This window comes from Lepisosteus oculatus, chromosome 9 (genome assembly GCF_040954835.1).
Source record: "Lepisosteus oculatus isolate fLepOcu1 chromosome 9, fLepOcu1.hap2, whole genome shotgun sequence".
NCBI classification, from domain to species: domain Eukaryota; kingdom Metazoa; phylum Chordata; class Actinopteri; order Semionotiformes; family Lepisosteidae; genus Lepisosteus; species Lepisosteus oculatus.
In genome coordinates this window covers 47289493-47313513 of record NC_090704.1, presented here as the reverse complement: position 1 = coordinate 47313513, position 24021 = coordinate 47289493, and the positions used below count along the sequence as shown (strand labels likewise).

The window sequence follows — 24021 nt, the reverse complement described above, 5'->3', positions numbered from 1 at the left end:
AGCAGCGTCACGCAATTCTGCACAGTTCCCGGCCGGCTGATGACAGACAGGGATCGAAGCCAGAGCTCCCGGCTCACGAGAGCGCGATCTGTTGACAAGCAGGACAAAGTGTGTCCGTCTCGACTGCTGATCACGTGGCCAGGGACATCAAGAAATCTGCCAACAAGAGGAGACCATTTGGACAGTGTAGCGCGTTTGGCTTTTAATAGCTAATTGAGGCAATTTAGCCAGTCCTTACTAGGACAAATCCAAGGTATTGGCTTAGACAACACGACTATTAGTTTGTTCTAGACTCGCACAACCCTAGCCAGGACTCTCACGTCCGGGTTAATGCAAGGAGACTACATTTGCGCATTGTTAAAGAAAAACAACACAACCACACAGAGATGGCATCAGGAGAACTATATGTAAAGGGGGTTAAGGGCAATGGATTTTGCAGTAAGGTACGAAACAATTTATTGCAAATTCATGTTCAAATTAAACACACTTTATTAATAATACTTCCTTGAATTTGTTTTGCGGTTTTTAGGAATGCAGATCGCTTTCCACGCAGGAGGGGACTTGCTGAATCAGTGGTGAAGCGCAGCACCAGCGCGGGTGACACCCGGGACCCATCCGGAACCGCGCGGTCCACCCGCCGTCCTTAGGGATAGAATTCCACAGCCGCGGGGCTTATAGAGCCGCAGGGAGTTTTAGCAAACGGAGTGTTTATGACCTGTGAGTCGAGCAGTGTCCGTCTGTCCGGACGGTCTGGCGGCCGGGTACAACGACACAATGACTGTGATGGTTTGGAATAGCGCAGGAAAGCAAAGAGGCAGACACAGAACCGGTTCAATAACAGCATTTGTAAAGAATGTTTTGAAACTTGACTTGAAGGATTTCAGGGAAGGTGACTATCCGATATCCTTAGGGATAGATTTCATTGCTGGGCATTGGGGCGTTTTCATCAGCAGTGTGTTTCAGCACATACATATGACACCATCCGCAAACAGAAACCCCCTGCAGAAGAAAACTGCAATCCTGAGCTGGAGAAGGTCTGGTTTAGTGTCCGTGTGATGTGCTGGACACAACATCCCCCTGAACCGCGACCCTGCCTCATATGTAACCGTGTTCCTCACGGTTTACATGCTTATTCATCACAGCGGTAATCCCGGTTCCACGCGATTAGCGCTAATTACGACCACGCAAAAAAATGGTTATTTTTAGTCAATATAATTTATTCCTGGATATGCGTGGGCCGATAGCTGTGCGTAGTCTTAAATGTTTTATTTAAAGTTTGCAGTGTGTTGGAGTGCGAACGAAGTGTATTATCTCAGGTGCTGGAGTAACACGACGTGAGTCATATTTCAGCAGCACACGGTGTTTCCCAGAGAACACAAACAGCGCCCGCTCGCGTCTGTCACTCAGGATATCACCCAGGTCAAACCCGAGTGCGCCGGGCCGGTCTCCACCCGAGCGCAGCGGAGGGTTATCTGTCGGCAGAGAGAAAGTGTCCTCGCCTTTAACGCCCTCCGTCGCGTCAGGGCGCCTGCGGTTGCCATGGAGTCCAGGAGAGACGCCGGGAAAAGGAAAGAAGAAAGAAGTTTTTATGTCACAAGATAAAAGAGCGAAGAAACTGAAATAAACTGGAGGAAGGACCTTCGCCTAGCTGACAATTACAACGCGATAAACTGTGCACTGTCGTTTTATTTGTCCTGCACTTGGACACAGGGAAGACAGAGCATCTGAGCGCAGAGAGGGCGACAGGAGTCGGGCTGTGTCTGCAAAGCCCTTCGAGTTATTTACACAGTCCGCTTGTGAACCGTCGGTGTTGGGAGGCAGACACAGCATGTCCAGCAACAGTAAGTCCACGGGCCGGCCAGCGCGGAAGGAGGCGAGGCCCCGGACACCCCCAGGTAGGAGCGGACCGCCTGACCTCCGGCGGCTGACCTCTGACCCGGAGGAATCACATGACCCAAGGCTGTGTGCCCCTTGTATAACCCTCCTGCTCACCTATCTCACTTTTGTTGACAACAGCGACTTGTCCTTCCTTTTACTGCGTCGAGATAATCTATTCTGACCCCCTGGTCGCCACACGGGCGTTTTCCACAGCTCTCCCTCTGTGGTTTGAGCGGTAGGGCTGGGGTCTCGGTCGGACCTTGAGAGAGTCTGTGAAGGAGCAGCTCTGCTCCAGAGACCCATCGGTGCCTCGACCTTCTTTAGCACCCTTGGAGCGGGATCAAAGGCGATGCAATGCGCCCCGATTGCGCACAATCGGCTAGACATGTTTAAAAATTACTGTGTGCAGTTCTGTGGTATGAAAAAGCAATATTCACAGCCTCATTCCCGAAACGTACCCACTGCTACAGGCGTAAGAGGAAAGACTCTGCTAGAGAGCGTTGGGATCCCTCGCAAGTGACAAATATTTCCCTCATCCCGAGTGCGAAAACGCGCAGCCGATGTCTCTGCAGTCCGCGCACAGGCGGGAAGATGCTCGGACCCGAGTTCAGAGGAATGTATGGTTTGTAAAAGTTTTTTAAAAAAAAGTTGAGAGGGATGCCTGTGATCTGAGCCGACAGGCGTTACGAGTGCGCTGTTGTGAATCGTGATTCCTTTACTTTTAGCCCACGCACACACACACATATTTTACATTCTTACAGCCACCGATTACATGAATCTATAAATGTGACACCTCCTACATGGAACAATTGTAGCTGCCTTGGGCCGTCACTTATATGGATAAAACGTGGGAGCTGATAAATGTATATGGAGTGGATTGTTACTCCTGTGATGAGACAATCCATCACATCAGGAGGGAAAAACACAGTTAGACTTATGAGTGATAATGTGTGATGTGTCCCTTCAAGAGTGGGCAGGAGACACTCGTTGTTTTCCATATCTTTAAACTCAGTTTCAGGAGTGGCAGTTGCTGGCATGCCCTGTAATAGGACTGCTGGTTTTTGATAGAATTCAGTCTGAAAGACATTTCCCTAAGATTGTGTTTGTTTGCTCCAAAAAAAAAAACAAGCTTATGATTTTCTGTTTTACTTTATAAATCACACTTCTAACATGCAGAGACCATTTAAGGAAACGATCTGCAGGCTTCCAGCCTGGTTTGTTCTCTGAATAAAAGCTGGAAATTAGCCTTGAAACAGCAAGGACTGCAGCACACAGGCCTCTGTGATTTGAAGGCTGAATGACAAGATAACATTGTGTGTGATTAGATAATTGTGCTTGTTAGCCACAAGGTCAGCATGTAAAGTCCTTTTGCAGTGTAGTTGTAAGGTTGTGTTTTCTTTAGAGGACAATTATCCATCAATTAGCTACACCAACGAGCCAGAAAGCTTGCAGAGCGATCCTGCACCTCTCTGCTGATTTGCAGACAGGACACTGCACAGGTTGTGATGTCTTGGAGAGGAGCACTGCTGTGGCAAGTGAACCCCATCACACTGGGAGACTGTGTGGTTTGGTCGCTGTGTTCTTTTCCCTTGCACCAGGCTCTCTCACACACCTCTGTGCGTGAAGTCAGTGTATTGTGCTGTGCAGAACAGGCTGCATGTGAAATAAAGATCAGGAACAGTAAGCCCCCATCCCTCTGCCTGGTTTCAAACCCAAGGCTACTGTGAATGGACACACAATAGGCACTGTGTTGGTCACTGTCAGAAATCCTGTACAGCCAATTTATCAAAAAGGGACTTAATGTACTTTGTAGCTGAAAGGTGCAGAAAAAGGTACACTGAAAGAAACGTTACGTAGCCATGGAAACAATGGTCTGCCTCAGGAACTGAAACAAATCCCAGCATTGCATAACAGTGTTCAGAGTTTCACAAAACAAGCTGAGTGATTAATTCCCACTGTTAGAAATACACAGGCATGAAACCTGCAGCATCTTCTTTTATCTTGGTGTGGTAGATCTCCCTAACCTGGTACTGTGGTGCACAGGATCTATACACAAACTCTCCCTGTAAGGACGTATGGATCCAGTTCTGAGGCAAGACCAGCCCTCATACTCTAAGACTACCCAACCCTGACTTGGTCCCTAACCTGGTGGCCTTTCAGTTTCCCTGTCTTCTGAAATCTAATCTGCCCGTTCAGTCTAATTCAATCCAGTTTTTGCCAGGAATGTATCTCAAATAAGTGATACCAGCTACTCTGACTGCTCTGATACAGCAGCAGTTTATTTTAGATTCTTAACCTCATGATATTTTGGCTCATGACAAGACTGAACGTTTTAATCCTAATGTAATGTTTCACCCCTAAACTTTACAGGACTAATCCATTACAAGAGTAGATGACCCTTCCCACTATTGAGCTTTTTTATAGAGGAATTGGCTGTAGATTCCTCTCCTAACCTCATACAAATGTGGAAATGTACAAATATTCCAGATCCAGATCCAGTAGTGACACTCAGATACTGTATTTATGTCATCAGATGGCATTAGACCTGTGCAATTACTCTTATATTCTGACTTCTGTATGTAGAGTCAGCACCCAATATGGAGTCCTCCATCTATATTCACCTCACTCAGACAGTCTAATTTTGTAGCCTGAAAGGATAATGTTGCCTGTTTAATGTTCTCTGTTATTCAGGGTGTGCGTCTGGCTGGTGCACACTTTATGTCTCAGGCTAACCAGCAAGGAGGGTTTTCTATGAGTTTGTCTTGTTAAGATCCATTCGGAGCCCAGTAACCACAGGTGGTACCTCTGTGGCCCCAAACATAGATAATCACTTCCTGGACAAAATGGACAGGTGTTTGTAATTCGCGTTACGGAACATTGGTGATATAGCATCCTTTCATAGAAAGGCAAAACTGGGCAAGCTGTTAGAAACCAATAGATCCTGCTTCCTTTAAGGTTATGGAAACAATAGTTAGAGCTGAATTAATCAGCCAGAGAAGAGTGACTAGATACAATGACGGGCTCAAGGGGAATGTTCTGCTTTGACAAGCTGAAAGAACATAATCTTTTACTCTCAAACAAAAAGACTGTGAGTATTTAAAATTCTTAAAGGCATTAGCAAGGTCAACCCAATAGACTTACGACATAATACTAATCACCTGTGAAATATGAATTGCATTTAAGAGTAAGAGGCTCTTTTTAACACAGAGGATTGTGGGAGTCTGGACAAAGCTTCCCAGCTAGTGTTGAGACCAATTTATTTCAAGATGCATTGCACGAAATCCTCATTTGGCTACTAAGAATTGAATTAAAGACCATATAGTATCATCTCATTTGTTATCTGATTTGTTATATTTTCAGTTTTTTCACCTTATAATTTTAAATTAGCAAGATGGAGTATTTCATCATGTTCTTCATAAGTCTTTTATACCACAGTCCTGACTACACCTTCCACTTTCCTTTGAATAAGACAGAAAACATTGCACATGCAAATCACAGTATTTGTCTCATTCATTTTGTCTGTTTTTTTTAGAAAAAAGATTTATCTCTTTGTTGTGTTTTTTTCTGGTATTTTAGAAAAGAAGCGCCTGAAAGCCTCAGAGGAGTTCACCCCTATCTCAGAGGAGCAGCCCCAGAGTCCCACTCTGAAGGGGGAGGACATACAAGCACTGGCCATTAAAGTGGAGGAACTGGAGAAGGTGGGTGTGGAGGTCAGGGGCCACATTCAGAGAGGGGATGGGTGGGCCCAGCCCAGACAGCAGGAAGGCGGAATCTGAGGCTCATTCAGGACAGCTCAGAGGAGGCAGATCTTCCAGGGCTGGAATGCATGTAAAAAAAAAAAATTAACCCGCTGTTCTTCTCAGGTTTGGGAAAAAAAAACGGCGATATTTAGACTCATAGTGCTTTTTGAGCACCAGTACATCAATGATGGATACATGTCCCTGTCTCTCTTCTCACCTGTCACTGGGTGTTGTACCCCTAGCTGCGGGTGCCCCAGCCACCCAGGAACAGCCAGAAGGCCCCAGGTGTGACCCGGGTGCTGGTGCGAAAGAGCCGGCCTCTCGTGGAGCAGAGGAGGAGAGCTAAGGTGGCTGTGGCAAGACCTGTCCCCTTGGATGCCACAGTGGAGCTGCTGGACTACATGGGTATGACAGGCAGGGCTCCAAACACTCCTTATGTACTGGTAGACTTTTATATATTTTAAATCTAAAGACTTTAATATACTGTATGAAGACGTTTGAGCAGGTAGCTGTGTCAGCAGGCATAGGCTGCAGAGGAACAGGTTCATTCCATGCTGAAAGGTATAGAAAAGACACAACGTTTCAGCTGTGGGGTCTTCTTCAGGTGTCAATATTTTATATGTAGTTCTTAACCTCTCAGCTCAGGAATGTGAATTATTTTAATGGTTGTAAGCCTTCAAAGTAAGAGACATGAGCTGGACAGCTAGCATGGGTGAGATTCCTGGGTGTTGTAGTGTCTGACTCCAGACTGACTGCTAACCCGTGTTTCTGTAGGTCCTGGCGGGCCTCGCTTTGATGCCCAGGGAATGGTGCTGCCACACAGCATCCTGGGAAGCCTGGAGGATTTTAAGAGAGAGGTGGAGGCCAGAGGAGACACTGAGGTCAGTGAGTCCGTCCGGTCTAAACATGAGCTCATAATACCCTAGCATCAGTGTGCACACAACCATAGGGTTAAGGTAGGACAAGGGGGGCTTCGTAAGTACTCCCCAAGGAAGACTCACTGTAGATTGAGTCCCCTGACAACAGTCTAATGTTCAAAGTCTCTAAATGTATTCACTACAGATTGCCAGTGAGCAATCTGTTCACGTCATGGAATGAGAGTATTGAAGTGTGCATAGTGTCTTTTCACCTTTAAATGTGATAGTATATCAGAAAGATGCGGTTTCCCCTAAGATGTCACCTCTGAGGCGGATGGGTATGATGTTCGCACACGTGTGTGTTTTAGCTGCTGAAGAGGGTGCCGGACTCCCTGGGGCCGTGCCCCCCAGCAGAGGCAGCACTGACCGGAGGGCAGCAGGCCGGAGCCCCACCAGCAGGCCGGTCCAGTCCGCCCGCCCCCCAGACCCGGGCTCTTCGCCACTGGGAGCACCACATGGCCGAGCGCCACCGCCAGCAGGGCTTCATCTCCCGTGGGTGTAGCAGCCACAGCACCACCTGGCCGTCTGGCAGACCCCACCAGACCCTACATACATGACTCAAGCAAAGCGAGGAATAACTGCCTCCGTGTGTTTAACACTACTGCTCTATGGAGCAGCGTGAAAGACACACCAGCCAGCTCGCTCAAGATGTGTAGATGTAAATCTGTTTAAATATTACACTCCAACAATATACAATACACACAACAATACAGCAATACACATGCAGCTCTTTTACATACACATGGCATTATAGAGTTTGCTACTGTACATGTGGTGCTGTATGAACAAGAAATATATATGCATTTTTTTAACAATTATTTAATTAAATTGTGAAAACTAAACAAAGCAACCACACAAAACACACAACAATACAGTAAGTAGAAGCTTAAAAGAAAGAAAGAAATCATACAAACTGTGAAGAGAAGAGAAGGTATCTGATCATAAAACTACTGCAACAACCTGTGATTTATGGATGTCTCTGTCTTTACCCAGCCTCACAAAATAGATTTTTAGATCACTGCAGTTAGTCCCTCTGTGCCTGAAGGTTGATTGTTACTAATCAATCGTTACTGAGCAGTAGTTGAGGAGGGTCACATTCGGAGACACAACTGAAAGCACATTGGCTATATTCGCTCAAATGCGCTCTTTCACACGACACACTGAAACATGTGGAGGATGTTGCTGGGAAAATAGAGAGCAATAGAAATGCTGCTGGAAAGTTTAGCAACATGAAGCCTCCAGGAATGATTGGCCTCTTTGCTGTGTTGTAGGTCTGCTGAAGAGGCCTGTGCAGTGCCTGGTGATGAACCAGGCAGACGGATTCAGACAGACACAGGAACAGCGGGAGCTGATCAGCCGTGCCCTCCCTTCACTGCATCCCGGCCAGGTCGGACACAACTCTAGTCAAAAGTATTTAAAGGCTGTGTTTGCAGTCTGGGGTGCTGGGTGAGAGCTGTGGTTCAATGTGAGAGTGTGCTGTGTTGACTGCAGGGGAACCGCGTGGGCAGTGAGTTCTGGAGCTTGCCGCAGCGCATTGGGGATGAGATGAGTGGCATCACAATGTCTCTGACGCAGACAGAGAGAGGGAATCCTCAGCCTGTTACTCATGTCGGGCTGTCCTGCCAGCTGCGCTTGGAGACAGGTACGCGCACACAGCACCAGGAGAGAGAAAGTATTCACACCAGCTGAGAGGCAGCAGCGCTTACACTGTCCTCACAGAACCGCGAGATACTAACATACAGTATGCACACAGCATACAGCACTTCAGCCTGCAAACTTTTAGAACTGAGTCATGTTGTATTAAGCATTGCAGTTTTACAAATAGGCAAAACTAAACCACTTTCATGTTTTTGATACATAAATCAATATCTTTAGTTTAATAATGTTACAAATGGGGGATTTACGAAAATTGAAAACGTCAAGAAATTACCAAGTAGGCAAATCAATAAGAAAACACAAACATAACCCCAACTTGTAAAGGTTTCTGCCAAGAATGTACCCATACGGTTGGTATAATTAGAGGCACATTAGCTCTTTGTTCTCTGGCTGAGCTTTGGTGAAAAGAGTAATAATTCAGGCACACTGGATTAAACAAATATTTATTATTAGAACCAATCTACCTATTTTAAAAATGCACTCACAAACCAGCACAGGCCGTATTTAAAAGAGGGATTCTTTACATAGGAATTTACATTTCCCGAAAAGCCACAAAATAGCAAGCTCTCTTAACAAGGTTCAAACACTTAGCTCCAATCTGGTCTTTCTGGGTGATCTGGAACAATTGGCTTCTATATCTTCCTCTTCCTGTACCCTCTCTGTTCACTCTCTATATCTGCCTGTGAATTCTATACTGTCTTCTTGAACTCTTGATTGACACTTAATCATTATCCAGAACTCAATTAATTAAGGTAAACCATGGTAAACATTAGGATTGCTTTGATCACAGAATCTGGGACAACTACATCTCAGCAAACACCCTCCTTGCTTTGAAGCTGGAAATGTTGACATTAGCCAGATGTTACCAATTTTGTCTGTATTCACGTCATAACATATTTTGGAATCATTTGTTGTTTCATATGAATTACTCAGGTATTGAAATATTGTTGCTAGTTTCTGTCTTTCATGGGATATTTCATGACTTTGTGTGGTTCTGCTCAGGCAATGTTGTCCCAGCTGATTCAGTCCAGCATCAACGGGCCTGGGATCAGAGTCGGTACCTGCAGGAGCGGCGCCAGGAGTTGCGCGATGTCCTGCAGGAGCTGGATTTTAACCAGCCGGTATGCAACTGTTCCTGTGACTGCAGGGACTCTACTTCATTCGTCATGAATATCAATGTGTTTAGCAAAAGCTGCAGAATGCACTGTAGAATTAAATTTTAAAAAATAAGATGTTAGATTAAAATTGTATAATGCATTAGTAAGGTACCTTTTAGAAAACTGTACAATTTTGTTCACGAGATTGTAGAAAATAAATTGCTGCTCTGGAATCATCAAGATAAGATACGTATCCAGCCTGTCCTACACTGACCAGCTGAAGGAGCAGTCATTAGTTCTTTTTTAGTCATGAACAGACATTATGAAGGTACAAGTATTTAAAATCTTCAAAGGCATTGACAAAGTCAAGCCAGTGGAATTTTTAGAATGAACGTACACTAAAACCCAGAGATTGTGGATAAAAGTCAACTAGTCATGTTGATGAAACCAGTATTCTGGTTTCTTTTAAGAAACGGCTTGATGAGATCATTAAACCAGTTAGCTACTGATGGACTGATTTTTTTAGCTGAATGGCCTCCTCTAGTTTGCAATTTTTCCTGTTTCCTTATGTTCTTAAGTGCTGGGAATGTTCTGTACAGAACTATACATTGAGGCTAAACAGCATACACAGTGTTCTTGTTATTAAGACTCTGTCAGCAGGACTGTGCAAAATCCTAAATAAGAAACCAAAAAAAGACTTTCAGTTTAATAAAACTCAAACCATGCCTAGACACGTCTCGCTGCACAGAGCTTACCAATGCCTCCATTAGATGGTGTGAGATGTTCCTACTGCTCCCAAGCAGGCTGTGCCATGTGTGAGCTGACTACAGTGTGTCAGAGGCCTGCTCTCAACAGCTTGGGGATAATTTAAATCAATTAGCATGGTAAACTAACAGCTACTTTAGCTCCTTAGCAAACAATCATGTAATACAAAACAGCTTTCTGTGCTCTTTTTTATACCATCTGTTTTAATTGTTTTTATTAACGTCTGTCATGCATTGACACAGATGTTCTAGCGAAGCATGTGAATCTCAATGTACTGTTCTATGTAATGTAGTTAGATGGATGAATTGGTAAAGAATATGGATCGATTGGAAGTGCCGCTCATAATGATTTTCTTTTCGATGCATGTTTACTTGTGCCATAACTCTTTGTAAGATAAATATTGTTGGCTCCATGGATATGTAATTAGTAAATGATAAACCAATAAAAGGAGAGTGGGTGTGGGATGCCCATTCTCATCTTGCTCATGCAAGAAGTCTGCACTTTCCTCTTAGCCCAGCTCTACACAGAGATGGACCTGCTACTTGAAGTTGGTGTTGAATAGATAAGAAACAAGTGGTTATAATAAACATCTTTAGGTTTTCGCCACAGATTAGACAGCAAGTGGTGCTGTTTAGAATTTCCTTCATCTATATTTTACCACTTATTGAACACCCCCCTGATTGGTTACATTTCCTAACAGGTTCATTTTCATTGTGCTTTTAATACATAGTTAATTCTGTAATTTTTTCTTTGTTCATTCTGCATATTTTACATGATAAGGAATATATATGATTCGCATGAATAAGTACAGATTTTCAACTCATTGTTTTTTTAAGTTTCTATTATTTTTTTATTTTGTTTACTTTGTTGTTGTAAGCTGTGGCAGTTAAGGGACAAAAGTGTTTATTACCACTACTACCGCTACTGCTAATACTACTGCTGCTACTACTGCCACAACTGCTAATACTACTACTGCTGCTACCACTGCTAATACTGCTACTGCTACTGCTAATACTACTACAGTACTGCTAATATTACTACAGTTACTACTACCACTACTACTAATACTACCACGACTATTACTGCTACTGCTGCTACAACTGCTAATACTACTACCTCACACCCGAAGAAGGCTCCACAGCCAAAATATTGTGCTTCCTTTCTTCTCTTTTTAGCATGGAATAAAACTTAACTTGTTCCTACTACTACCACTACTACTACCATTGCCTATACTACTACTGCAGCAACTATGTTTTGAACTCCTGCTACAATAACACTTACCTTAGAGTGCTTGGTTGTTCTTGTCAATCTTCCGCTCTGGTTTCTCTCTCCCTTTCCCCATTCCCATACCTCTCTTCACTGTTTTCCTCTCTGTACACAGGAGATAGATGGGCTGGAGGTCACTGGGAAAGGGCATCCGTTCACCTCCATCAGCGCAGAGAGCTGCTCCCAGGAGGAGGACCGCGAGACCTGGGCTGACGAACAGGAAAACCAGTGAGCAGGATCCCTCTCAAAGGGTCGCTTATTTAATGTCTGTAACCTACACCTACAAGAACAATCTCTATCTCTTGCATTGCATCTGACTAGTAACACTGTAGGTGTTGAATTAGAAAGTAAGAGAGAAATTCAGAGTGGAGATGCAGATTCCTATTGTTCTTGTACTAGAGACCCCTTGGCTGACTACCCTGATGTGATGATGGAGGCCCTCCTGATACCCTCTCTTCGATTCTGCGGCCAGCCTGCTCGCTGGATCAACAGCTCCTCCTCACACGAGGTACGTTCAGCCAGCTTTTTCAGGAACTACTCCTGAGTGACCACCAAGGACAGGCAGTATTGTTTAAAGTAAGCATGATGTTAACGTGCAACTGTGTAGCCATTCATTGATCCTATTTGGTACTGTAAGTTGTTATTGACAAGGTACTGTATTGCAAAGCTTGTTTTTATTACTCGAATCATTTTTACAACTATATAGATGAATACAGCACATACTATGCATACCTGGCAGCAAAGAGGCACAGTGCTGCCTTGCAGTGAATGGGCCCTGGGATCAATTCCAGACCTGGGGTGCTGTCTGCCTGGAGTTCACCCCTTGTTCACATGGGTTTCCTCTGGGTGTTCAGGCTTCCTCTCATAGTCCAAAAACATACTGGTAGGTTTATTGGCTTCAGGGAAAACTGATCCTCGGTGTGAGTGTGTGCATGTCTGTGTGTCTGCCCTGTGATGGGCTGGTGTCCTGTCCAGGGCATATCCTGCCCTGCCCCGGTTGCTTGCCAGGAAAGGTTCTGGTACCCTTGAGACCCTGAATTGGATGGCTTAGGTTGAAGCCCAATTAATTAATTGTGGTTTTAAATAGATACTTGTGGCATTGATCTTAGTAAAACTTGGTTTTTCGATGTTCAAGAGCATTACCATTGTCTAAGGCTTGTCTCAATATCCTAAGTAGTTTTATAACATTTCAACATTTCTTTTGAAGTTCTTATGTAACTTTTTAAAGATCCATAAATTCTAACACTTTGTTATCCCACATCTTCACAGTTGGCGTTGCCTCAGAATTCCACCATATAGTGGGAGAAACATTTCTTAGCCAAATAACTAACTATGACTAACACTTTCTGGGACCAATGCCAACACTGCAATAGCTCCAAAAACGATTCTCTCTGTTGGTGAGAGAATGAAAGGTGTACCAAGACCTTCAGGCAACTCAGTGTGCAGATTTCCAAATCTTTCCAAGATTTTGTTGCATTCCCTAAACATGGATGAAAGAGTCCAGGTTGGAATTACATCTCTGGCTGGACAGACAAGGGAATATCCTAACCTATCCTACACTAAAGTTCACCATCAATTTTGTGACCCAAATCTTTCTGCCAAATAGTCCCTAAAAAATCAAGTGAGAAGGTATCGCAACTGGACAGAATACAGTGGGACACAACAGGATTCAGAGACTTTCTATATATGGATCTTGCGGTTATTAGCAACCTTTTAATTGTGGATATCTGAAACTGAATTGCTTATTTTTTATAAGAATATTTTGAAAGTGGTCTGTTTGAAGATATTTTGAAAATCAGGCCATATTCAGTTCTGAGTTCCACAATGGATCTAGGTACATTTTCTTCAAAAAGTTAATCAACCTTTCACATTTGCAAAAACTCATCTCTCAGTCTGCTCCTTGAGGCCAACAATTGCAATAGCAGAATGAAGGTCTGGATTAAAGATCATAGAGTGGATATTGAGGGGATTCCATGAAGCCCTGGAGTAATTTATAGTTAAAGACCTGGGAAGGTCCAGATGACTGGGAAGTTTTGAAGATGCCCTGTGTTCATTACGACCTGGAAGGGAGACTGGCCTGTGAGCAGAATGGTTCCACTGCTGTGATGCTTCTCATGTGGGTACAATTTGACGAATTTCTTAGTAATAAAAGAATGTCCCAGTTCCATTGGAAGAGAAAACCATCGTCATAGTTGTTAAACCTTTGTCAGAGCCAAGTTAAGTCTTGCATGGAGAGGGGGCCCCTCAGCCTGTTCCTGACAGGGGTGCTGTCTTTGTCCACTGTGTCTGCAGGGTGAGGTGGGCGTGGCAGCTCGGCTGACGTTTGAAGCTGTGGCTGGGGACCAGGCTGTGTCCCACCTGGAGCTGAGCAACGATGGCAGCACTGCTGTCTACTACAGCTGGCAGCATCTCCCGCCACCTCGCAGCTTCAGCCCAGCCCAGCCTGACAGAAGCAGTCAGCACTTTTACTTCAACACCAGTGAAGGTTGGCTGTATCACCCAGGAAATGCCACTCGCTGACAATGACACATATCACACAATATACTGCTTTAGTACGCACAGCACACCTGACAGATGCTGCTGTACACAATGTGTATCTGATTGCTTGCTGTACAGGTGTAGTCACATGGCATTTTCTACCATTCATCACTTAACAGATTTTTTTGATGAAGTAAAAATAAATTCCTAAGGTGAAGAAATGTAGAAGATGCACTTAAACACTTAACTTAACTTAAGAACTCTAAACATAATTTTGTAATATAACAATTCGGCTGTGGAAGGCTCTACAGACGAAACGTGTTTCCTTTCTTCTCATTTCAGCTGGAATAAACCTTTACCCGTTCCTTTGCAGCCTCCGCATGGTGACACACTACCCACCTGAAATAATTTTGTCATATGACAATGTGATGTTTTCCTTCTCTATTGTTTTGTGTTCTTAACAGCATGGTGCTCTATGTTTTATGAATGAAGCCTTAAAACACACACTTGAATTTTGGGTACATTGTCAGAACGTGGAACTGAACTTCCAACTAAAATTGGAAGAATAGAGGATATAAAATGTGTTACTACTCACTCAAAAGTCCAAAGTCTTTGACTCAACCCTGTTCCTTGAAGTCTCAGTCCTTCAGGTATTATAAATGTCTCCTGTCAGAGACTATGCGTTCATTTTAAACTTTAACTCATAAATTCAATAGTTGGTTGAATTATTAAGTGCCTTGAAATTGGGGCGGAGTGGTGGCTCTGTGGCTAAGGATCTGCGCCTGTGGCTGGAAGGTTGCCGGTTCAAATCCCGCAGAGGAATCCTACTCCGTTGGGCCCCTGAGCAAGGCCCTTAACCCCAACTGCTCCAGGGGCGCTGTACAATGGCTGAACCTGCGCTCTGACCCCAGGCTCTCTCCCTGTCTGTGTGTCTCATGGAGAGCACGCTGGGGTATGCGAAAAGTCAAATTCCTAATGCAAGAAATTGTATAGGGTTAATAAAGTGATGTTAAAATTGAAATCAGAAGACTCTGTGACTTTCCAGGACTGGGACTTGTGATCCTGGTCTCGGCAATATGCCCTTTCCTCAATCAGGGTCAACTGGTGATGTTCTTTATGTGACTCAGGGGTAATCCTGCCAGGGGACACTCAGCGGATCCTCTTCACTTTCAAGTCCGTGCGCCCAGGAATCTTCAGCGAGACATGGGCCCTGAAGACACACCCTGTACTCCTTGGGGGTGCGGCCCTGCAGGTCACACTGAGGGGCATCGCCCTGCATGAGGACAAGACAGCTGAGGTCAGAGAGTCTCTGCAGGTAAGGGAGTACGAGAGGCACCTGGGGTTCTGTAGCAAAGGGCTCTGAAAGCTGTCTGTCTGTGTGTGTGTGTGTGTGCAATGCCACATCACTAAAGGCCTGGAGCCTGTGTTACCTAAACCCCTCTGTGTGTCCCAGAGAGAGCTGGAGGCCCGAGAGGCAGAGACAGTGGCTAGGCAGATCCTGAACGAGCTTCTGCAGGGGGTGCGGACCCCCGATCGTCCCTGCTCTCCAGTGGAGACCTACATCACAGAGGAGGAGAGATTCTGCCAGCATAACCCACAGGTACAGCACAAGCCTTATCCCTGTACATGGAGAATAAACAGAGCGGGTCACGACTGTACTGGAGGACAGGGCTCCCCAATCAGCACTCTAGTGCGTTTTGGGCAGGTACAGTATGTGTTACTATCAATTCCAGCAGTGTGGATCATTGCAATATCCATTATCAACATCAGGACATGACTCCTGTAATGAGGTGTGTATGATTCCTGTAAAGGAATACTTTGGGAGGTGTTGCACTGGGGAACTACTGTTTTTGGGTTTTCAGTGGCCAAAGAGAACTGCAGTTTTACTGCGATTTCTACTTCTGTAGAAATGTTTGTACAGTCTTACAAGTGCTGAAGTTTATTTGCTGTTCCGAAGTAATTTTAAAACTTTCCAGTCTTATTGAGTGACATGAACATTTTATATCTGGAAGGTAGTTTGTTATTAGCACATTAGGAGTCTTCTATAACTCTTACACACACAGCTCACCCTGTTGCAGATTGGGAGACTGTGTTTGAATGCAATGACTAGCACAAATATGATCTAAAGGAGCTGCTTAGTGTCCTATTGTACATCATGTCATGGAATTATTTAGTTGTTTTTATTATTCATTTCCTGAAGCTGCAGTATGTGCATGGGGCTGTGCAGAAGCTGAGGCATCTGTGGGAGCAGAGTGTGGGTGCAGAGAGCCTGCACGCTGGTGGCATGGAGAACCCCAAGGCATGCCAGGACTGGGACCTCTCCATCCCCCATTTTCGACAGGTCAGTCTGGGGTCTCCCCCTTCTCACTCCCTCACACAATACAAGCTAAACACTACAACAGCCATCTTCCAAACACTGTAAGTCTCACTGACTGTTCCAGATTCCTGACACAGTATAGTCACCCACTAGTATACTGTACTATAAATGCCCTCTGGTGCAGTTTCAAAGAATACATATAGCAGCACACTACAGCAAGCCTGCCTTCTGTACCTGCACAGGAGCCAGGTTTATTCCACTCTGAAAAAGAAAGATAGAAAAAACAAACGTGCGTTAGAGTGAGAAGTCTTCGAGGAGACTGTAGTAACAGCTGCCACAGGAGTCCTCTGTCATTCGTAATTAAACACACTGGGTGATGATTAGCTATGAAATGGCATAATTGGTGTCGTTTAATTCCACATTCTCACTTGGGGCCCAATTAGTAGAATGTTTGGAAATGTAAAGAGCTCGCACTGGGTCAGCCTCCCAGAGCTGTTTGCTTGTTAAAAAGGGCGGCAAATCTGTGAAATATAAAGACTCTTGCGCTGTCTGTTGTCAACATCATGAGTTTTTAATGAATTTCAGATCCCATAAACCACATTAGTTAAACCGGTAATAGGTTTTATTCCAAACCTAGACAGCCTTAGCTTTCAGGTACAAAATATCTTAAAGTATGAGAGAATTAATACTATATTTACTTTTTGGGTGTTTCAGAGATTTTAAAATTATTGTTAGTGTTATTATCCAGTATTTTAATGCTTAACCTAGAGAAAAACAAAGTCGTTGCTAAAAGAGATGAACTAGAGTATCATCCACTGTGTTGAAATCATCAGGTTGTGTTTCTGTGGATATCCTTCTGCAGGCTCTACTGTCAATGCCAAAGGGAGAGGAGGAAGAACAGCAAGAAGCAGCACTCTCCCAGCTCAACAGCCTGGTCCTGGAGCTCAGTCAGCCCCAGCCACACTCACAGCCCGACCTGCTTCACCTGATAGGGTCAGTGACAAGGAGGGGGGTGAGACCAATGGCGTGACTGTGGGAGAGAGGCTCTAGGGAGTGTGAGATAGAAGAACTGTGCAGCTTTTGATATTGCCCATTTCACCCAGCAAAGCTTTTCATCAGTCAGGTGTGTTAAAGTCATAGTTCAAGGCTACATCTGTCACTGGGGAGAGACAGAGGGCCAGGTGCCCAGCCTGCATGTGGTAGTAGCTCTGTGTTGCTGCTCTGTTCCAGGCTGCAGCTGTGGCGGGAGGCAGCGGACGAGCTGGTCTGCCAGGCCACACTGCTCAGGCAGGTGCTGGGCATGCCCGAGAGAGACACCTGGGGTGACCTGCTGCAGGACGAAGCCTGTGAGTTGCCCACCTGCCCTCAAGAGCCTGTTGTGCAGAGCACTACCGCTGTGCTGGTCTGCAGAGGAGAGATGGGACGCATTACCTGGTGCAGAGACCTGATACTTTAAAACAAAAAATGTTGTTGTAGAGGTTTATGTAATTGTGAAAATATCAAATACAAAATGGAGAGACACAGATACATTCTATCAGCAAGATGAACCTTGTGGGTCTGAAAGGGCCTGTTGCAGAAGGTTATGCAGGGGTATGATCTTGAAACTCTGGGCAAAGAAACATCGTTGCAAACGTCCAGGGTTTTCAGGGGTGCTGCAGAGCTCTTAATGGTTCAGGTGAAAGATTCCAGCTGATCAGCTGATAAGCGTACAAGCTCTGAGTGTCCTGAAGGAGCTCTCGCTCTCCCCAGCACTGTGTGGGAGAAAACCGAGCTGTTGTGTCAGGGCTGTGAGTGAGTCCTGATGGCACTGTGCCTTGCTGTCTCCAGATAATTTATTAAGCAACAATTTGTCTTTTAGTTTATATTCCATATTTATATTTTTTTCAGAAACTACTGTTTTGAATGTAAACGGATTTTGTTTTTTCTCATTCTACACTCTCAGTGGAATCCAGCCGAGGGGGGAAAGGGAAGAAGGATGACAAAGCGGACAGGAAAGGAATGGTGTCCAAGGAGGAAAAGAAAGGAGGCAGCGGGAAAGAGAAGGAGGAGAAGAAAGGACCAGGGAAGCAGGCAGGGAAGGACAAGCCAGTAGAGGTGAGGCCTGGTTGCACTGACGTCAAGGAAACACCAGGGGGCAGTAGCCTGCAGCGCAGCAGCATCTCCTCAGAAGATGGTCATCTGTTATTTTTCTGTCATATCTGCCTTTTTGGCATAATGCTCTTGCTGAGAAAGAGTTGCTGCTTTTTGATAGATGAAAATCACTGCATTTTGAGAATGATATTGCACTGAACAAATACATTTACTTTCACACAGAACTAATATAGTTATCGATTTCCAAGAAGAGTCTGCAAGCTTGCGATTAATCCTACTTTACAACAGGAGCAACCCCCCCCAGCCCCTCTTCCTTGTGCCCCTGTGCAGTGATGTCACTGCCTGGCCCTGCCATTCCCTTTGTGATGACATGACTGTCTTTGTTAGGGAGATCAACAAGGCTCATTGTGAAAGGCCTGTTTATTCCACATAAATAATCAAATCAAAATAGTAACACACAATGAATGCATACTTAGGAAATGTTTTCGTACCATATACAGTGCCTTGCGAAAGTATTCGGCCCCCTTGAACTTTTCAACCTTTTGCCACATTTCAGGCTTCAAACATAAAGATATACATTTTTTATTTTATGTGAAGAATCACCAACAAGTGGGACACAATTGTGAAGTGGAACGAAATCTATTGGATTTTTGAAACCTTTTTAACTAATAAAAAAATGAAAAGTGGGGCGTGCAAAATTATTCGGCCCCCTTGCGTTAATACTTTGTAGAGCCACCTTTTGCTGCGATTACAGCTGCAAGTCGCTTGGGGTATGTCTCTATCAGTTTTGCACATCGAGAGACTGAAATTCTTGCCCATTCTTCCTTGCAAAACAGCTCGAGCTCAGTGAGGTTGGATGGAGAGCGTTTGTGAACAGCAGTTTTCAGCTCTTTCCACAGATTCTCGATTGGATTCAGGTCTGGACTTTGACTTGGCCATTCAAACACCTGGATACGTTTATTTGTGAACCATTCCTTTGTAGATTTTGCTGTATGTTTGGGATCATTGTCTTGTTGGAAGATACATATCCGTCCCAGTTTCAGGTCTTTTGCAGACTCCAACAGGTTTTCATCCAGAATGGTCCTGTATTTGGCTGCATCCATCTTCCCCTCAATTTTAACCATCTTCCCTGTCCCTGCTGAAGAAAAGCAGGCCCAAACCATGATGCTGCCACCACCATGTTTGACAGTGGGGATGGTGTGTTGAGGGTGATGAGCTGTGTTGCTTTTACGCCAAACATATCGTTTTGCATTGTGGCCAAAAAGTTCGATTTTGGTTTCATCTGACCAGAGCACCTTCTTCCACATGTTTGGGGTGTCTCTCAGGTGGCTTGTGGCAAACTTTAGACGAGACTTTTTATGGATATCTTTGAGAAATGGCTTTCTTCTTGCCACTCTTCCATAAAGGCCAGATTTGTGCAGTGTAAGACTGATTGTTGTCCTATGGACAGACTCTCCCACCTCAGCTGTAGTTCTCTGCAGTTCATCCAGAGTGATCATGGGCCTCTTGGCTGCATCTCTGATCAGTCTTCTCCTTGTCTGAGCTGAAAGTTTAGAGGGACGGCCAGGTCTTGGTAGATTTGCAGTGGTCTGATACTCCTTCCATTTCAAGATGATCGCTTGCACAGTGCTCCTTGGGATGTTTGAAGCTTGGGAAATCTTTTTGTATCCAAATCCGGCTTTAAACTTCTCCACAACAGTATTACGGACCTGCCTGGTGTGTTCCTTGGTCTTCATGATGCTCTCTGCGCTTTCAACAGAACCTTGAGACTATCACAGAGCAGGTGCATTTATACAGAGACTTGATTACACACAGGTGGATTCTATTTATCACCATCAGTCATTTAGGACAACATTGGATCATTCAGAGATCCTCGCTGAACTTCTGGAGTGAGTTTGCTGCACTGAAAGTAAAGGGGCCGAATAATTTTGCACGCCCCACTTTTCATTTTTTTATTAGTTAAAAAAGTTTCAAAAATCCAATAGATTTCGTTCCACTTCACAATTGTGTCCCACTTGTTGGTGATTCTTCACATAAAATAAAAAATGTATATCTTTATGTTTGAAGCCTGAAATGTGGCAAAAGGTTGAAAAGTTCAAGGGGGCCGAATACTTTCGCAAGGCACTGTAAATGCAAAATTGAAGGATTAAAATTATTAATAACTGACTCATAGCTCTAGAATGTGCTCTGGCAGGTGGTGAGAGCGTTTGACTGTGGCCTGTGTCTGTTTCTTCAGGACCGCCCTCCCAGTAAGAAAGGGAAGGGTCGGGATGACAGGAAGGCTGGGAAACCTGCGCTGGGATTCGGAAAGGAGCAGGTTTCCTCGGCAGAAAGCCTGGACAGTGTGCACCCAGAGTGTCAGCAGGAGCAGGTGGACCCTGCGCTGCAGGAGAAATACCTCCGGCAGCTCCATGGACAGGTCAGGCTCCACACCTTCAAGCCCTTCGTCCTGGAAAACAGCTCTCAATAACATGCCTTCTACACTAATATGACTGCTTTGAAAAGCTGCTCCCATGCCTTAGGATAACATAAATCAAATACACCTTAATATCATTTCTTTATAGTGAAAACTGTGAATTCTGAGTATTAGCTGATTATTTTAATGGTTCATGAGTTGCCTCTGGTGGCCTTGATGATGTAGTAAACGCCACAGGGAGCAACCTTGGAACCCGTCTAGGTAAGTCTCCTGTTTGATCTGCGTGATCTTTATAAGCAGGAAAGGAACATAGTAAGAAGGCCCGCATAAGGAGCACCGCTGTGAGCTTGTTTAAGACTCTTCAGGAACGGTCCATCCACACTGCAACCCGCTGCTTGCCTGTAGTCACACAGCTCGTTGTTAGAAACGCAGTGAATTGCTGAGGGATTTGAGAGAGGTGGGCTGCCAATGCCTTCGCTCGGCAGCTCTACACTGTGTGAATCACATTGCATCACAATGAGGGTTCGCTGATCGCAATGCAGCACCAGCCCTGAAGGCCGTGTATGAGTCAGGGCTCATAATTTATTACAGAGATCTGAAAGACTACTGTAAGCAAGACAGTGTGTGGGGTGGGCATCTATAGATTTTAAAAGGGTAGCTTCTTTCCATTATTGGTGCCTACAGCCTTTATCACTTTCCTGCACAGGTTGAAATCTGTGACGGTGTCCCAAGCCCAGGCAGTGTTCGAAGGCGTGACGCGAGGTCTGTTGTGGTGTTCAGAGACTTTTATGTAGAGAATTACAAGTGTCACTTGAATCATCATGACGGACTCAATAACAGTGCAGTCACAGCAATGCACCTGTATTTTCACACCCATCCAGTAGTCAGTCAGCTGCACTCCATGTGGGGGTGGGGCAGCCCTTACCCCTATTTCAAAACACACAATTAGTCAAAAGTGTTGTTTTATTTCTGTAAATAATAATTACTAACTCTTTTTACAAAGTATCTGAAATGCACATTTGTGAAGTTGTGTTTGCATTTTGTGATGAGTTAAAAGGTTCACTTAAACTGAGAGAGAAGAGAGAAGCATGTCAGCAACACAGATTCCCCTTTTAAAAATAACTCCTGAAGCTGCATCCTGTCCCAGAAACTCTGCTGGCTGACCTGCTTTCCCCAGAATCTCTTGAGCATCTCTCTCCTGTGTCACTGCAGCCAGCCTTAACCCAGCCTCTTCCTCAGAGTCTAAAGGACCTCACAGTGCAGGCTCACAGATAATGGCGAAAGTGGAGAGTGAATGGTCACTGTACTCAGCGCCCAACATCCTTCAGAAAACTGTTGTATTTTTGGATTACACAGCGGTCTTGAACTTTATTCTTTATTCAGAGAGTGATGTGATTCTCCTTCAAAAGAAAATTTAAGGCCCTGCATAGAGTCCATGTTTTAAGCTGTGGGGGGCTGGTTTGCTAGCAGTCAGGGCATGTACTTCCTACTTGATCTGGCCTTTATCATCTGCTGTCAAGTCTTGCAAAATTGTGCCAGAGTACATTCATAATCCGCACCTGTAAAATAAGACAAAAATTGGGCACCTATTCTGTGCCCTCCGTTCTACTTCCAGAGGCTGTCTGCAACAGAGTACCATTCAGTATCTTCCATTGATACTGAGCTCTGAACAGGCCTATTCTTTACTTGGGAACTTTATAGTGCTGAAATAACCTTTTCTAGGGCCACAAGACCTATAAACTAGAATAGTTTTCAAGGTTAAAGAATTAAACCTGAAGAAGGCTCCACATCCGAAATGTTGTGTTTTCTTTCTTCTCTTTTCAGCATGGAATAAACCTATTACTTGTTCCTTTGCAAGCTAGACTACACATTAGTATGTAAAAACATTAACACAATATTTTTGTACTTCAAGAGATAAGATCACTTTATTAGCCATATACAATTTCTTGCATTAGGAATTCGTCTTTTCGCATACCCCAGCTCGCTCTCCATGAGACACAGACACACAGACAGGGAAAGAAGTTTGGGGTCAGAGAGCAGGGTCAGCCATTGTGCCATTGGTTAAGGGCCTTGCTCAGGGGCCCAACGTAGTAGGATTCCTCTTCTGGCTGTGGGATTTGAGTCGGCAACCTTCCAGCCACTGGTGCAGATCCTGAGCCACAGTACAACCGCTCCACCCCATAGAGAGTAGCTGTCAGGAGTAGGGAGCTTCCTTCAAGTAGGGAGCTGTGCCAGCATGCGTAGGCTGCAAAGGAACAAGTAAAGGTTTATTCCATGCTGAAAAGAGAAGAAAGGAAATATCTTTGGGTTGATATGTTTGTAGTTCTTTTACTTGAATCTGTGAAAGGTTGATTAGGACAAAAGGAATGTGTTTATGAGCCTTTGACACAAACCAGACCTTTGTTTGGCTTTATGTACATTGTACCAAAATATTTCATTGTAGATAAAATCCCATTGTACCTGGCTGGCCGGTGAAACCCAAAGCATGTTGTGGCTGTACGGGGGGAGTGCCCAGTGTGGAGTACAGCCCTGGTGGAAGGGCGACGCCTCACCTTTCTAGTCCCAGCTGGGCGGGTCCTATAAAGGCACACTGGACACCCCCCGGAAGGGGGGAGTTTGACAGGGGCAGTCCCAGAGAGGATTGCACCCGTGTAAGGTGTTCTTTTTCTTTTTTGCCTGTCCCATCATGCACTTTCACTGGGGCAGGCAAACACACACACCTTTTTCACTTACAAAGTTCTCGTTTTGTTCTTGCTTTACGCCCCCTGCTCACCAGACTGGACCCCGTTAAACAGCGTCAGCCCAGCCTGGAGGCCGCAAGGCACAGCGGCACACTGTCTTTTTGTCTTATTGGGTATTTGTTTGTTCTTTTTGTGTTATTTGTGGTCCCTGCTAACCTCACACTGGTGCTTCCCTCCCCTCAACCTGGACGCCTCCCACTACACACTGTCACAATGTAAAGACTGCGAAGGCAAGTGTACCCCTTCATTATGAACTAAGGAAAGAAAGAAGAAGGTGCTATGGCTGAAATGTGTATTTACATTCTGCCTTTCTTCTTTTCAATGCGGGATTAACCTCTATTCGTCCCTTTTTAAAAGAGGATCATATTGCACAGCCTGTGTGTGCAGTGTGCTCCTTCACAGCCCCCTCCTCTCCCTCCCAGGTCTACGGGCTGCTGGCTGCCATGGTGGAGTCCCTCTTTGATCTGTGTGAGGACGTGAAGAAAACCAAAGAACAGCTCTGATCCAGGAGTTAATGTGTGATCCCGACTTTCTGGGAAACTATTATCGCCATTATTGTGGGAAGCCCAGTACCTAATCACATCTTGTTTGCAGCTAAACTGTATGTTTCTAATTAAAAATTCTCAACTTGTTTCATCGGGCTTCTGTTAGTTGCTCTA

At 44.8% G+C, this 24021-nt stretch overlaps 1 protein-coding gene across 2 annotated transcripts; it reads left to right on the top strand.

The window, feature by feature from the left end:
* Positions 1-252: 252 nt before the first annotated feature.
* Positions 253-23998, top strand: mycbpap (mycbp associated protein). Of its 2 annotated transcripts, none has more exons than XM_069194686.1 (20): positions 253-443; positions 530-1841; positions 5455-5576; positions 5861-6023; positions 6393-6499; positions 6844-7027; positions 7807-7922; positions 8027-8177; positions 9194-9312; positions 11435-11547; positions 11719-11827; positions 13612-13804; positions 14925-15112; positions 15251-15397; positions 15998-16138; positions 16977-17107; positions 17345-17460; positions 18057-18208; positions 20442-20624; positions 23785-23998. In XM_069194686.1, exons 2-20 carry the CDS (start codon positions 1829-1831, stop codon positions 23863-23865), a joined length of 2529 nt encoding a protein of 842 aa, XP_069050787.1. In that variant the 5' UTR covers positions 253-443; positions 530-1828; the 3' UTR covers positions 23866-23998. The 2 variants fall into 2 exon arrangements, with proteins under 2 accessions (XP_069050787.1, XP_015211357.2); XM_015355871.2 differs by having other exon boundaries at positions 530-1895.
* The last annotated feature ends 23 nt before the right edge of the window (positions 23999-24021 follow it).

Excerpts from the sequence above, each read along its gene's own strand:
- mycbpap (XM_015355871.2), top strand. The coding sequence starts at position 1,829 with ATGTCCAGCAACAGTAAGTCCACGGGCCGGCCAGCGCGGAAGGAGGCG. Across the intron at positions 13,805-14,924 it reads TTACTTCAACACCAGTGAAG|GGGTAATCCTGCCAGGGGAC; the intron begins GTTGGCTGTATC and ends TATGTGACTCAG. Across the intron at positions 15,113-15,250 it reads AGGTCAGAGAGTCTCTGCAG|AGAGAGCTGGAGGCCCGAGA; the intron begins GTAAGGGAGTAC and ends TGTGTGTCCCAG.